The sequence below is a fragment of the Haliaeetus leucocephalus genome, unplaced genomic scaffold (assembly GCF_000737465.1).
Source record: "Haliaeetus leucocephalus isolate CR32 unplaced genomic scaffold, Haliaeetus_leucocephalus-4.0 Scaffold932, whole genome shotgun sequence".
In the NCBI taxonomy this organism is placed as follows: Eukaryota; Metazoa; Chordata; class Aves; order Accipitriformes; family Accipitridae; genus Haliaeetus; species Haliaeetus leucocephalus.
In genome coordinates this window covers 17,666,526-17,681,602 of record NW_010973368.1, presented here as the reverse complement: position 1 = coordinate 17,681,602, position 15,077 = coordinate 17,666,526, and the positions used below count along the sequence as shown (strand labels likewise).

At 39.0% G+C, this 15,077-nt stretch overlaps 1 protein-coding gene across 4 annotated transcripts in view; it reads left to right on the top strand.

Annotated features, from left to right (window-relative positions):
• CDC42BPB (CDC42 binding protein kinase beta (DMPK-like)) overlaps nt 1-14,811 on the top strand; it is a 100,328-nt gene extending 85,517 nt beyond the window's left edge. For 2 of the 4 annotated variants that reach the window (XM_010583982.1, XM_010583981.1), the window contains exons 28-37: nt 1,523-1,739; nt 2,120-2,182; nt 5,622-6,218; nt 8,867-8,964; nt 9,076-9,160; nt 9,316-9,433; nt 9,525-9,642; nt 10,725-10,830; nt 10,924-10,994; nt 13,054-14,811. In XM_010583982.1, coding sequence (XP_010582284.1) covers nt 1,523-1,739; nt 2,120-2,182; nt 5,622-6,218; nt 8,867-8,964; nt 9,076-9,160; nt 9,316-9,433; nt 9,525-9,642; nt 10,725-10,830; nt 10,924-10,994; nt 13,054-13,185 — 1,605 coding nt within the window. In that variant the 3' untranslated portion in view covers nt 13,186-14,811. Of the gene's footprint in view, nt 1-1,522; nt 1,740-2,119; nt 2,183-5,621; nt 6,219-8,866; nt 8,965-9,075; nt 9,161-9,312; nt 9,434-9,524; nt 9,643-10,554; nt 10,594-10,724; nt 10,831-10,923; nt 10,995-13,053 lie in introns of all 4 variants that reach the window. The other 2 variants (XM_010583979.1, XM_010583980.1) reach the window with 2 other exon arrangements.
• Nucleotides 14,812-15,077: the final 266 nt, after the last annotated feature.

Sequence of the window (15,077 nt, the reverse complement as noted above, 5' to 3'; positions counted from 1 at the left end):
TGATTTTCTTATAAAGGTGTATAGGCTGAAGGTGTGTTATTCCATGTATGAATAGTTACAGCTTTCAGGTTTGCACTTTTACACCTTCTGCTGCTTTTTTTCTCTAACTGTTGTTATTCTAAAAGTCTGTTGTGAGGGCTGATACTGGCTGATGGCCTCTTTGTCTGTGACTGAAAGCCACAGTTCCCATGATCTCATAAACCCTTTGATCTCTTCATACAGGACACAAAACTAATATTAAGAAATAGTAAGTGCATACTTTGGGCAACAGAAAGTTCCTGGATAGTTTTTCTATTCAGGATACATTCTGCTTTGAGATGTAAGGATGATTTGCCTGAAAATTAAGTGAAGCCATAGTGATTTTCTTTTAACACGGGGAAGTGGGAGAATGCAGCACTTCAGTCTCAAAACATTGCTTTCCTCCAGAGCTTTTAATGCAGACATGATGTGCTCTTCCCCCCGGCAAATATTTTGAAAATTAAGCAGGAAAATCAAAATCTAGAACCGATCATAGCAATGCCATTGGGTTTAAATGCATCTGACTCAGAAAACATGTATGTCATTTTCAGTAAGTTATTAGATGATGGTGGGGGGAGGGATCAGGACAAATTATGGCATGCTACTGAAATTCCAGAGCAGGAAGGAGCCTTTTACTGCCATGTATTGATTATTGTAGTAAAGGAATTATCCTGGTTTTGGCTGGGATAGAGTTAATTTTTCTTCCTAGTAGCTGGTACAGTGTTGCATCTTGGATTCAGTATGAGAACAATGTTGATAACACACTGATGTTTTCAGTTGTTGCTAAGTAGTGTTTAGACTAAGTCAAGGATTTTTCAGCTTCTCATGCCCAGCCAGAAGAAGGCTTGAGGGGCACAAGAAGTTGGGAGGGGACACAGCCAGGGCAGCTGACCCAAACTGGCCAAAGGGGTATTCCATACCATGTGATGTCATGCCCAGTACATAAACTGGGGGGAGTGGGCCTGGGGGGGTCACTGCTCAGGAACTAACTGGGCATCAGTTGGCGGGTGGTGAGCAATTGCGTTGTGCAGCACTTGTTTTGTATATTCCAACCCTTTTATTATGATTGTATTATTATTATTATCACTATTAGTTTCTTCCTTTCTGTTCTATTAAACTGTTTTTATCTCAACCCACGAGTTTTCTTCTTCCTTCCAATTCTTTCCCCCATCCTGCTTGGGGGGGCGGGGGGCGTAGTGAGTGAGTGGCTGCGTGGTGCTTAGTTGCTGCCTGGGGTTACACCACAACAGAATGTAGCATTCCTTGCCCATATTTTAGGATTCAGAATGATTAAGCAAAACTGACAAAACCACTGTGGCTTGTGCAGGTTTTTTTTTAAGCACTGTGGCCATATTAGCTGCGTGCTGTGTTGCATACCCCTCAGGTACACCATCACGTTGTTATGAAAAAGTGTATTTTACTTTCACAGTTCTGAAGTATATAATACCAACAAAAAGGGCTTTTATTACTCTTTACTAATTTCACTTTATCTATCTATTAAAAGGTGACAGCTTCTCTCTTAGGTTTGCCTTCAAAGTCTTGTTCTCTACTCATCCTGACGGAAAATGAGAATGAGAAGAGAAAGTGGGTTGGAATCCTAGAAGGGTTGCAGTCTATCCTGCACAAAAACAGACTGAAAAACCAGGTTGTGCATATTCCACAAGAAGCCTATGACAGTACGCTGCCTCTTATTAAAGCAAGTTTAGCTGCTGCTATTGTAGGTATGTTTGGTTTAACTTTTTAAGTGTGTGAGGGTTGTTGGGGCTTTTACATGGGCTTCTGTAATGAGAGCGCTGACACCTTGAAATAAATTCCTCAGCTGAATTCCTTCATAGGAATTTAATAATGGGGGGGAAATGCTAATCTTGCATCAATATTCAAATTTCTTCATCCACCTGGAGTAAATAATACTGTTTAGTTGTTTTAGCAATATGGTATATAGCATGCTTTTGGCAGACTGTGTGAACTTAAGCAAAATTGATTTGCTGTTGAAAATCTGTTTGTCCCGAAACTTTTCCAGCTGTTCAAAGCAAACAGTCTGTTTTAGAGACAAGATTAAGTGTAGCTGAATTAATAGCCTTTTTTCTCCTTGCTGGTTTAGATCGAGATAGAATAGCAATTGGTTCAGAAGAAGGACTGTATGTGATAGAGGTGACCCGTGACGGTAAGTTGGGCCATAATGCATGCAGTAATTACATACAGAATAATGAGCTCCATAACTTCTAGTGCTGTTATAATATAGGTTACACAACAGCCCTTCATGTATAGTAAGTATTAAGCACTCAGTTAATTGATGAGAAGGAAAAGTGAATGTGAGATACAAGCACTAATTTGGTCATTATCATTACATTCAGTTGACTGGCTGAAATTAAAGAGATGAGTTACCGGGCATATTCTGACACATTCTCACCTTGACTGTGTTCCCACAGCAGGTAGCAAAATGCTTCAGCACACACAGCACACACAGCAGCAGTTGATGCACAGCAAATTGTCAGGCACTCACTAAATAGAACTTGAATTGAGTGAGAAAAACTTGACATGGAAACAGACTTGTTCTGACCTGCACCATCAGAGGACTTAAAATGCCATGAATTCGAAGTTAGACAGCCAGTGCAAGCAACACAAGAGTTTGTAGACTTTCCATTAAAGCCACCACATATTGTTGTCTGTTTCTTCCAGAAATTTGACAACCACTCACATCCTGTTTCAGACCGATGATGGCCAAAGCAAATGCCTTGCTTTCCCCTTTCCATTATCTCTTTATTTCCCTGATCCTGTGTTTCCTCCTGAACCTGCTTTTTCCTTCCTGTTCTTAATACACTCTGCCCTCTGCTTTGGGAAAAATGGGATCAGTTTAGCCTATTCTTTCTGAAGACTTACCATGTCCCTTCCAGAAGTTCACACAGAGTGTGCTCCAGGCACCACAGCAAAGTGTGTGCTGTGTAGTCACTGGGCAGCACAGTCATATCCCTCTATCGTTGAATTATTAGGTGTCACAGCTAGGGAGTAAGGGAAGCATTTTTCCCTTTAATCTGATATACTGAGCACAAACACAAATAACAATGGGATATGTGCCTTGGTATGGTGGGGACAGCATGGAGGCCCAAAGGATTACTAGGACATGAGCATGGGGATCGTTTGGGGTCATTATCTACAAAATGCAATTTTAAACATAGAAAAGCAAAGAACAGGTCTGGTTAATTTTTCAATCTGCTTCCAAAATAAGGTATTCTTATTTTGAACAAACAAATGAAAAAAAAAAAAAGAAAGAAAAAACTAGTTGAATTAAACTGAATTTGTAGAAGTAAAGTAATATACTTCTAAGAAGCAACCCAGATTTAAAATACAATAATCTACTACTATTTATATCCTTTTCCAAGTTACCGTAGGAAATATTAGTTATTTCTTTCTCTCTGACTTTAAAAGCACCAAGCATACCTTGTGAAATCCGTGCTTTCTTATAAATCCTGAGGCACTCTAAATTTAGACAACACTCTAAATCCATACTTTTTGTAGTACAAGAGCTAACAGTCTTGGCACTCTGATAGGATTGTTTCTAACAAAATACCTAGTGCTTTCTTCACCTATATTTATAACCTCTGAGCTTATGTTCTTCAGGTGTCCTTAACTATCTGGGTGTTGAGGATGTTGAGGTCAGTGATACATGTTTGTAAAATTAAAAGGTGTCTTTTCCAACTTTGGAAAAATCACTGAGATGCTCCTGAAATATCCCTTTGATTGTTTTTAGTCATTGTCACTCAAATATCAGAAAAGATATTTCTTCAATTTTAGCCTTGATGGAAGAGTTTGAATTTCCTTTTTCAATGCAATTTAGTTTGTGGCTATTTGAAAGTTGGATTGCAGTTACACTTGGATTTCAATGTAAAATAAAGCAGTGAATACAGACTTTTAAAGACTTAATTGACTTTCAAAATCAAATGAAGTCGGGGATGTGGGTTTTGGGCAAAAAGCAAAATATTATTGCTTCCTCTTGCTTAGAATAAGCCATTGCCCAATTCCAGGAGAAACTGCTTTATACATGGAGACAGCAGATACTTGAAATTCTTTTTAGCAGTAATAAATGCCATTCCTTTGAGTAAACTTCCAGTGGTCACAATTCTGTAAGTAGTTAGATATAAACATAACTTTAGATGCAGATAATTCCAGAGATTCCACTACAGCTTCTTGCATAAAAGAAAATTGTACATTTAATTTGAAAGGTCATTTCATAAAGGAATGATTATCTGCATCACCATGTCATATGTAAATGTGAAAATAAATTATCAAATTTGGTTTTAAGTTAAAGGATGTTTTGCAGGAGTTTTCTGTGGGTGGTTCCTGTGTGTTAATACCATTTTTATAAATTTTAATCTCTTTTTCATTTTATGGCAGTTGTAATTTTCAGTGTTAATTAACTGCCAGCTGCTTATATCAAAGGTCTTTGGTCAGGATATCACTTAGTTCTTGACAAATAAACTAAACTGTAAGCTGGAGTTGGAGTTAGGGAAAAAATCTTGTCTCTGCGGCAAAGTTCCAACAGCTGGTTATTTCATAGAACATTTCTTCAGACATATTATATATCTATTTGTGCAAGCGGGGGGGGTGCCACAAAAGCACTTGACTTTGATCTAAACAGCTAAAGTCTTGTTACAAAGTTTACAGAATTTGCTAACTTGGCTAGGTTACTCAACTATTACTGAAAAATGCATATAATCTCTAGTTAATATTTCTTTTTAATTATCATTTACAAATATTTTGAATGCATTCAGCTAACAGAAAGATGAAAGTGACATTTTAGTATAATTGGCTTATGTGTATTATATTTCCTAGTTTGGAATTGCTTAGTCTCTTCTATTTGTACCCCATGAAATACTAACTACTTTCTTGAAAGTGCCTGTATACCCATGATCCTAAAAGCAGAACACATTGTACCTAACCCCTTTAGCTGCCTCTAATCCTTCAAACAGTGAAACTCCTCAGCCTGCCTAGTCCTTAGTGTGAGAAAGCTTTTCCTGGTGCCAGTCCTAAACCTCTCTTCCTACAGCTTAAGCCCATTCCTTCTTATCCTTTCCCCATCACACACAGAATTTTTTGCCTTTCCATGTAATTGTTTAACACCCACTTACTGTACTGCTATTTTATTGGCTGAGACATTTGCCAACAGTACAGCATTGTATCCTCAGTTACCAGCATTAAATACTTTATATTTCTTCTCTTTGTGTTCTGCTAATTTGGTCTTCCTCCGTAATTTACTGAAGATACTGATATTTTCCTGAAGGTGGGACCCATTTCAGAAGGTACAGCATCTTACAGTGTATAGATAGTACAGATCTTATTATTTCTGTTTATCCCAGATGTTAAGCAGCCTTTTCCTGAAAAGTGTTGCTGAGACTTTGTATCCATCCATAGAGAGAGTTACAGGAATGCTTTGTTTCATTGTTTGTTCTGAAAATTAATAACAGAGCATCAAATGTGTAATAAGTGCTCTTTCTTATCTGGTATGTGTTTAGAGTCACTTTCAGACATCAGTATGTAACGCTGCAGTGTTTCCAGGCCTGATGGTTTTCTTGTTTAACTTATGGCAGCTATTATTTCCTTTGCAGTGATAGTCCGAGCTGCTGACTGCAAGAAGGTGTACCAGATCGAGCTTGCTCCCAAAGAGAAAATTATCATCCTCATCTGCGGTCGGAACCACCACGTTCACCTTTACCCCTGGGCCTCTCTGGATGGGTCGGAAGGAAACTTTGACATTAAGCTTACAGAAACTAAAGGCTGCCAATTGATTACAACTGGAACAGTAAAGAAGAGTTCTTCAACTTGTTTATTTGTGGCTGTCAAACGACAGGTTTTTTGCTATGAAATTCACAGAACTAAACCTTTCCACAAAAAATTTGGTGAAATTCAGGCTCCAGGAACTGTACAGTGGATGGCAGTGTTCAAGGACAAGCTCTGTGTTGGCTACCAGTCTGGGTTCTCTCTGTTGACCATCCAGGGAGATGGACAATCTATAAACCTGGTAAATCCTAATGACCCCTCGCTTATCTTCCTCTCACAGCAGTCTTTTGATGCCCTTTGTGCTGTGGAGCTCAGTAATGAGGAATACCTGCTTTGCTTCAGCCATATGGGAGTATACGTCGATTCGCAAGGTCGAAGGTCACGCATGCAGGAACTAATGTGGCCTGCAACTCCTGTTGCCTGTAGTATGTATATGTTTTTCTGTTGCCATATCCCTGTTGCTGCTTTACTTGTCTAAAAATAATCAGCACTGTATTCTATTTTGCTTCGGTTTGTCTTTCAATATTTACAGTTCAAGTTTTGATGAGCTAACAGTATACATAGTTCTTCCTGATGGTAGTTTTGGACTTGGCGATCTCCTGGGCTGAGATCCTGGATGCTGCAAGAAAAGAAGCTCTGTCTTGTTACAGGACACAGAAGAACAAATAATGGAATGCAAAATAACTTTTACAGAGAGTAGTCCTGGATGCAGGACAGTGCAAGACTACCGGTCTGTGAAATTCTGTAAAGATTTTTGCTCCCCTAGAGAGTGTAAATGTCTAGTTGTCTGTAGGATGTCTTCTGTATCCTGTACTCAAAGTACAATAGAAAGTTGAAGAAATGGTGTAGCTGTGACTCTAAAGGTTCATAAAGATAACAAAGTAACAGGTAAAAATACTGCTTTTGGCAGAACTGGTAGCAATTTTTCACCTTTTGGTTTTATTTTTAGGGGGAGAATTTCCAAAAATAATATAGGCAGGTGGAGGGTGACTTCTCAACTGCTCTGCTCATTTCGGGAGCATTGGTTTATCAGCTAGTTAGGATAGAAGCACATGCAGAGCATTTTTCAGTATTCAGTAGTCAAAGGCAGTTCATGATAAAACAGGGATTTCTGTTTGGACCTCAAATAGCAATTAAAATGTTTTGAATGATTGAAGGCAAGAAATAGCTTTTTGTTTAAATAGTACAGCGAACAGTTAGGTGCGTGTTGGTTTGATCAGGCCAGGCTCTAATAGCAGTTTGTTTAATTTTAATTGTCTTGAACTGAAATTGTTCGCTTGCTTTACTCTGACCTAATTCTGTACAGGAGTCTGAAGCAAAGGCCCAAGGAAACAATGTAGTTGCAAATTTACTTTAAAACACCATTAGCCAAAGCTAATGTTTCCTTTTCCTTTACCAGCTCTACAGTATTTTGCATTTCAGCAAACTAGGCTTGCTAGTTAATGGTTTTGTCTGTTATTATTAGAAGCTGTTCTTACTGTAAACGATTTTATAGCATTCTTGTATGTGCAATCCTGAGTGGTGTTGGCCTAGGGCTGTTTTGGAAAGAGCAACTTTTTCTGCTACCAAAGGAAATGGGATTGCTTGCCTTTTCATTAGCCTTGTCCTCCCTCCTTCGTCCTGGTATCTGTCACTAGTGATGGTGACTTTTTTTAACTGTCCCATCAGGACATCATTGAAGTGGAAATGGTTCTCCCCTGTTGCAGTTTCTGCTGTGGTAAAGGACCATGTTGTAGAGAGGTTTTAGGATACGGTGGAGAATTTGTCTCTAGGGCATTCAGTCCCCTCATGCTAGGAGAGGCCGAGGTCTGCACTAAGACAGTCAACTCTCGTACATTAGGTGGCCTGTCTAGGTTGCAGTTAAACCAGCTTAATGTGCTGCTTCTGTTCTGAGTCAGTGTAGGGATTGTGGGGCTGCTTAGCTTGAGTACAGTGGAGTGCAAAGACTTGGAGCCAGTGGGTCTCAAAGCTGTAGCGTGGGCAAGCCCAGTGCAGACACTGACGTGCCTGTCTGGGAATCAGTTGAGATCTGATCAAGGTCATCAGCTCTGACTGGTAAGTGCTGGCCTTGGCTACAAGCTGGCTAGGCAGAAGCAGTTGGTGTTTCTGTCTGATGCTCAGTGGTCTCCCTTGATGTGGACATCCAAGCCAACTGTGACCCCGCGTAATAAATACTTGACTATAAATCACTGCTGGGATGCATATTTATGATAGCTGTCCAACACTTTCTGTGAATGAATTTTAAAAATAGCACCACAACCTTACTTCAGATCTTACAAGAAGATTCTGTGATGTGTTTAGTATCCTACTGGGTTATTTTCCCTTTGTTTATTGAAGCAGTTCTTTATTAAATGACATAAATTTCTAGTAACTGCTCTTTACATCATGACACAGGCTTTACATGAGCAGAAGTGTGTTGATATGAAGCTCCAGGGATATCTGCTTTTAGTTTGACCTAAAATGAACTTATCTGCTGATGCCTTTTATGCTTTTAAAAAAAAAAGTTGAAAAGAGAAAATGGGTTGTGGGCTTTAAGCATTGACATTTTTCTGTTAACCTGATGAAAGCAACCCATACATGAATATCTAAAGCTAGATAATTGTCAGCAAAAGAGGAAGGAAATTGAGAACAGATCTGCATCATGACTTCATGACCCACCTCACAGATGGTGGCCCCCTCTTTTCCCCTGCATGCAGCAGATGTATAGTTAGTTTGCTGCTTCCGAAATGAAGTAATCTGCATCTGTAGAAAAGCTAGCTGCTCAGTTCCTACCAAGTAGCAAATTTGTATGCATCTGAAAACTTCAGATGCCATTTTGCAATTTCATGAAATCATAATTTGAAGTTTAAAAATACTGAAAGGGTCAAATTTAGATCTTTCATGATGCTGGCAGTTGTTGTTAGCAAATCTATTATCACAGAAGTATCTGTTTGAAAGTGAGGCTGGGAAAAATTGTTTTAAAATGTATCTTGCACATAGTGGACAACATGTAACTATTGAAATTTGCTCAAGTGTATGTAGTTCTGGACTACCGAAACCATATTAGGGTTTTCTGTTTCTTTAATCTGTGCAGGTTGCAATTCTTCGTATGTAACAGTGTATAGCGAGTATGGTGTTGATGTATTTGATGTTAACACTATGGAATGGGTCCAGACTATTGGCCTGCGAAGGGTAAGTAATTTTCTTTGAATATAGAACTTAACTGGGTTAATTCCAAATGAGATGTTTCTTCAGTGTGTATGCTAGGCTTGAGTTAATTCTCTGTCTCCTTCCTCAAAACAGATCAGACCATTAAACATGGACGGCACGCTGAATCTCCTTAACTGCGAGCCACCAAGACTAATATATTTCAAGAACAAGTTTGCAGGTGAGTACTGAGCAAGGGGAGATATAGGAAAGTGATACAAAGTTAACTGGGTAATTTTGAGCAATGTTACCTTTGCATGAGATGAAACTTGTACTGAATGCATCTGGGTCAACATGTACCTGTGTATGTAAAATTCCATTGTGATATTGCAGCAGGAGCTGTCCTCAGTGTACCAGAAACATCTGACAATAGCAAGAAGCAAATGCTTCGAACTAGGAGCAAAAGAAGATTTGTATTTAAGGTTCCCGAGGAAGAGCGATTACAACAAAGGCGGTAAGAATTTAGTCGTGCTCTGTAGCTTAATATACATGATGACATGCAGACACTGAGAATGCTAATAGTAAAAATCACTCTGTTCTTTTAGGGAAATGCTTAGAGACCCTGAGCTAAGGTCAAAGATGATTTCTAACCCAACAAATTTCAACCATGTGGCTCATATGGGACCAGGAGATGGAATGCAGGTTCTCATGGATCTCCCACTGGTAAAATACATTTAAAAGGGAGGGAGATATATGTGCATTTGTTTGTGCTCAGAAAAACCGTGAAGCTGAGCTGTGTGGGGTTCAAGTATTCTCTCTGTACCAAATTCTTCTTTTAATCATTTTGAGAAAGGTGAACCTTCCTGATGTGCAATGCTTCTAAATCCTGTGCAAGGAAATACTGCTGACTTATAGCTGACTTATGAATGAGACACTGAAAGAAATAGATATCACTGCCAACAGCTTGTTAGTAGTTTTGTAAATAATCAGTCTCTCCTCCTTCCTTTTTCTTGTTTGTCTTCTTAAAATAACAGAATGAATTTCCTTCCCCCTCATCCTCTCGACATTCTGCTCTGATATCACCTCCAACAGGCTTTGAGCACGTCTATCACACTTCTCCAGAGTGACCATTCCTCACTGCAAGGCTCCCCTCTGCTTTCTTCCTCTTCCTGTCCCTCCTCTGCTTCCCTAGCAAGGGTAGGAGTAGCTACAAACTGTTAGGAACTGGAATGGTGTGCTTGTGGCACTTCGCCAATTCTAGAGCAGAAACAAAGGGGAAAAAACTAATGCTGTGGAGGTAACTAAGATGCATGTAAGTTGCAGTGCTTTATAGCATTATTTTATTTTGTATTTTAAAAATACAGCATTTTGTTGAGCTATTTCAGTGTTAAATCCATGAGAGGAAGGTGTGAATATACACTTTTATGTTCTGTACCCTCCATTTTATAGCTGCTAGTCAGGCTTTCTTTTGTCCTTCTCAGCTAGCCCAGATGAGGGTAATGTATTTGTCCTTTCAGCAGGAGGAGGAAGGAAAGCAGCGCTGTTGGTACAGTCCCTGCCCCTTCATAGAGGGTTTGCTGGCTGACAGGTTCCAGTGGCTGCTATGGGGCTTAGTTCTTTCTCTGTCTTTCTCAGGGTTTGTGTCTGTTACTGAAAATATGTGGATGTGGTCAAGTAAGTTCAGAGTTTTTCTACCAACACTGGGTTGTAATAGCTTCAAAAGCACAGTAAAGTTTTCATGAGTTACAACTCCTAGTTGGATAGCTTTTGTTGCTGGCTAACAAGGTGTTTCGTTTCAACTGTAGAGTGTCCTACCTGCTGCACAGGATGAAAAACCATGTCCACCTACAGCTAACCTCTCACGGCAGCAGCAGCAGAGAAACAAAACCTATATTTCATGGCCCTCGTCAAGTAAGGCTGAAAGCAAGCTTGTCAGTTCTGAGCTGTAATTTATGGCTTCAACAAGAGGTGTAAACCTGCCTTTTTTTCCTTCTTTCTCTATAGGTGGCAGTGATGTGGGAGGAGCCATGCCTTCCCGAAGTATGTCCGATCCTGACCAGGAGTTTGACAAAGAGGTAAGGTAGCTTTTATTAAATGGAGACTTATGATGTCTGGTTGCCATAGATGGTTTTCTTTTTCCAATAAATTAAATTTCTGAGGAAATACTTCATAAAGACCATGATTTTGATGATGTTTTCCTTCCACAAATATTTCCCCCAGCCTGTAATACATGTTTGCAAGTTAGATATGCCAGCAAAAAAGCAAAGCTGTGAAGAGATCTTTTTATGGTGATATTTTAAGAAGTATATTATCTCTTGGATTAAGCTTTGTAGACAAGGGAAATGTGACTAATTGATGAAATGTCCTCAAAGCTCCTAAAAATGTTCTCTGGGCTATTAGCATAGAATAGCAAAGTAATACGATTAGTTAAGTAATTTTCTGTGCTGCCTTAAGGAAGACTTTTTGTCACGTAACTTGAGAAGAAATCATATTTTAAAACACGTAAAGCTGCTTTTAGCAAGAGTAAAAGTATGTGCCAGTAGTCACCAAACTGAAAGTGTCCTGGCTCTACAAAACTGGTGTCCCTGAATCTAAGGGGAGAAGATGTACGATTTTTGTTCCCTTGATTTATCATGGGTGTAGCTTCTTCCAAGCTTTGCTCAAGCACTGCCTGTGCAAGGAAAGTGTTAGGAATCATTCCTGGGAAGCAAACTCCTAGATCAAGATCTTTGCATCTTCTTAGTGCTTTTTCGTACCCAACTATAGGCCCATGTAATGCTCTGGATTTTGAAGGGTGTTTTCCTGAAGCCAGACCTTTTCAGGATGCCTTAGTACACCCCAAGTCAAAGTATTTGTCCAGAGTTCTGATCACAGCTGTGCTCTGACTTCCTTTGTCACCTAGAGTAAGCCATTAAAAGCATGTGAAAATAGGGATCTCTAAACACAGGTATTTTTAAAACTGTCTTGATTTTCAAAGGTGCTGGTGATGGACTATGTCAGTTGACTTATTCTGCAGCATCCTTCCCAAATTCCATCACATTCCATGCTGTAACTATAATTGCTGTTTGTAGGCACAAGTAGCAGTGGATTCTGAGGTTTTTACATTTTCTTTTTTTGGTAGATCTTAGAATTTCTTATGATTTCTTAAATTAAAAAAAGGAGGCTCTAATAACACCTTTTGGCTTTATACTATTTTTCCCATGGCTTTTGGCTTTATCACAGAATGAACTGGATCATGTTAGGATAATCCTGTTATAGATGATCTTATTACTGTTTGAGCCATGCAAAACCTTGTGAACAGCATTCTTGAAGGATGTTACCTTTCAAGCTATTCATTAAATATATATTCTCTTTCTTGAAAATAACTTGCTGCAATGGTACCAGTTTTTCCTGTGCAGTATTTCATTAGCTGTGAATGTGTGCAGTGCTCAGAGTTGTAACTCACCAAAATAGTGGGAAACTTGCCAGCCATCCTGTTGAAGTGAGAGGAGTCTGTGAAGGCAAATATCCAACAACCAGTCTAACGCTGGGGAAACAACTGTAGATAGATTGTCTTTATTAGATATTGACGTAGGGAGTCTCCAGTAAGTATATTCTGTTTCCAGATCTCCAGCCTGATACTTGGCAACCTTCACTCTTTTGTGAGGCAGTTCACACGCTTGCCACTGTTGCTGTTTTGTAAACAGTTCATATGCTTGTTTCCTTCCTTCTCACCAAAGTGAAGATGATTTGACTGTAATTGTTTACATGTTTATATGGGCGGATAAATCTACTCCTGGGCTATAAAAATTGCTTAAAAAACACAGGCGGGTAAACCCAGAACAACAGTGGACAGATGGATGTGTTCCATCAGGAAAGCTTTGCAATGGCTAAAGGAGAGGAGACTGAGATGTAGCAATTTCCACATACTTTGCCATAATTCCTGTGAAGTCAGAAGGTCACCTTCAGGACTGCACTACAACCTGTTGACGATAATGGAAGTATTTGCATGAATATTTAGCTATGAAATGAATCTAATACACACTGCTGTGTAGGTGTTGCTCACCCTAATTTTTGAGTGCCTTTGAAAGCTTTTGAGTGTAAAGAATTGATTTTAAGTAAGCATAATTTTTTTTTTCTGTTTCTTGTTAACAGCCTGATTCAGACTCCACGAAACACTCTACTCCATCCAACAGTTCAAATCCAAGTGGTCCCCCAAGTCCCAACTCTCCTCATAGGAATCAGCTTACACTAGATGGACTGGACCAGTCAACCTGTGACGCATAACACTACCACTTTCACCGTTCTGGCTTCGATCATCCACTACTCTGTGGAGTATTCAAGAGCAGGGCAAAGCTGTCTCAGATGCTAGTGCCAAGACTGACACTGAATCTCTAGTGTTGTACAAGAATAATTATATATCCAGATTGTAGATACAACTATTGAAGAAAATTCTTTACTAAATAGCAATTGAGCTTTTTATGCAGAATTGTTCACTGCTCAGTTACGGTTGATTCCTTTCTGCACAGCTGTGACAGTTTTATTGCATAGGAGCATTTAAGGCCACCAGTAAATAGTCTTATTCTTATGCTGAAGAAGAAATAGAGAGAGATGCTGATAATGTTGCTACAATATCAGGAATATTATTTTTCTATAGAATGATGTAATGTCTCATTAGCAGGAAATCCTTTTAGACACAATTTGGACCTCTAAATAGGAAATGCGAGCAGGTCTAGTTACATCCTCAGATGAATACACTTATCCCTTTTTCCCATAACTGTTTGTTTCCTAAATCTTAAGGAGAATGCTAGGAAGCTGCAGCTCGTTTCCAACATCAATAGAATCACCAGGAAGTAAAAAAAAAAAAAAAGTTGGTTATAGTTTTGTGGCCTTTTAATTCATTTAGCCGTTACATATACAGCTGCATAACTGTCTTTCTATCTTTCTACCAACTTTTTAGTCTTGTACATAGGACTACTGCCAGTTATCTTTTACCCATACCCTGCTTTTTAGTCCTCATCAATCAGTCATTAGTCAGGGCTTTCAAAATATTGGTAACTACTGCTGTGAAAAAAATTTTACTCCTAGTTCCTGCCTATCTCCTTCTGAGAAGCTGTTTCTCCTGGGTTTTTTGGTGTAAGGACACACTACATTGTTTAGCTAGCAAGCCTTCCCATGGACGCATTGCCCTCGAAGTCTGCTTGATCTAAGGGACTATATCGCACTAAAACATCAGTCTGTTGTATTGGTTACCAAAGTGGAACGTGAAGGATGTGTAACTGGGGGTGCTGCTTTTCTCATTAATTGTATCCTCACCTGCATGAAGACCCCATGATTATTAATCAAGTATTGATCATGTAGAAAAATGCACAACACACTCCTGTATATTTTGCTATGGCCCACGTGCAGTGGTGATGTTTTGCGTGTATATTTAATCTCATGCTTCCATGTATTATACATTTAGTAATCAAAGATTTGTGACCATGTTTCATTAAAAGCTTGTAATTAATTCAGTGGCTGGCATATCCAGTTTGTCATTGTCACACTAGTGTGCCTTCTGTGCCAATTTTATGACAGTTGGATGTCACTTATTTAAAATTTGGTTTAAATGGGCTAATGATATACCAATGGCTAATGTTCTTTTCTGAAACACTGTATAGGACGTGCACTTATCTTTAGTTTAAACTGAGTGTTCTAGTCAACATTTAATCCTGTTATGTTAAGTGTTCGACAGTACTTGCTCTTTTTCTCAGATTCTTGATAAAGGGGCTCAATTAGAGCTGGACACTACTGCTTTGGGGGTTTTCTGGTTTTTACTTTTTTAATGTAAGTCTAAGTCTTTGTAATTATTGAATTGTGAGAACATTTTTGAACAATTTACCTGTCAATAAAGCAGAAGAGGGAGGTTTTAAAGTTCATAGTCGTCTGTCTTGACATGTGAAAACAGTCCACCACTGACACTTGCTTTAGTTTCATGGTAGATTCACTTTGTTCACATGGACAGTTTACATAAACTGAAAGATACTTTGAAGCTCCATACCTGAATGCTATGAGAAAGGTGTGTGTTTCTGCACGTAAATGCATGTTCAGGAGTGATGGAAGTCCTTTTGGTGGAATACAGTGTTGAAATTTTGTGCCCTTGGTTTGTGTTAGAGTTGTCATTTCATCGAGTTGCTGGC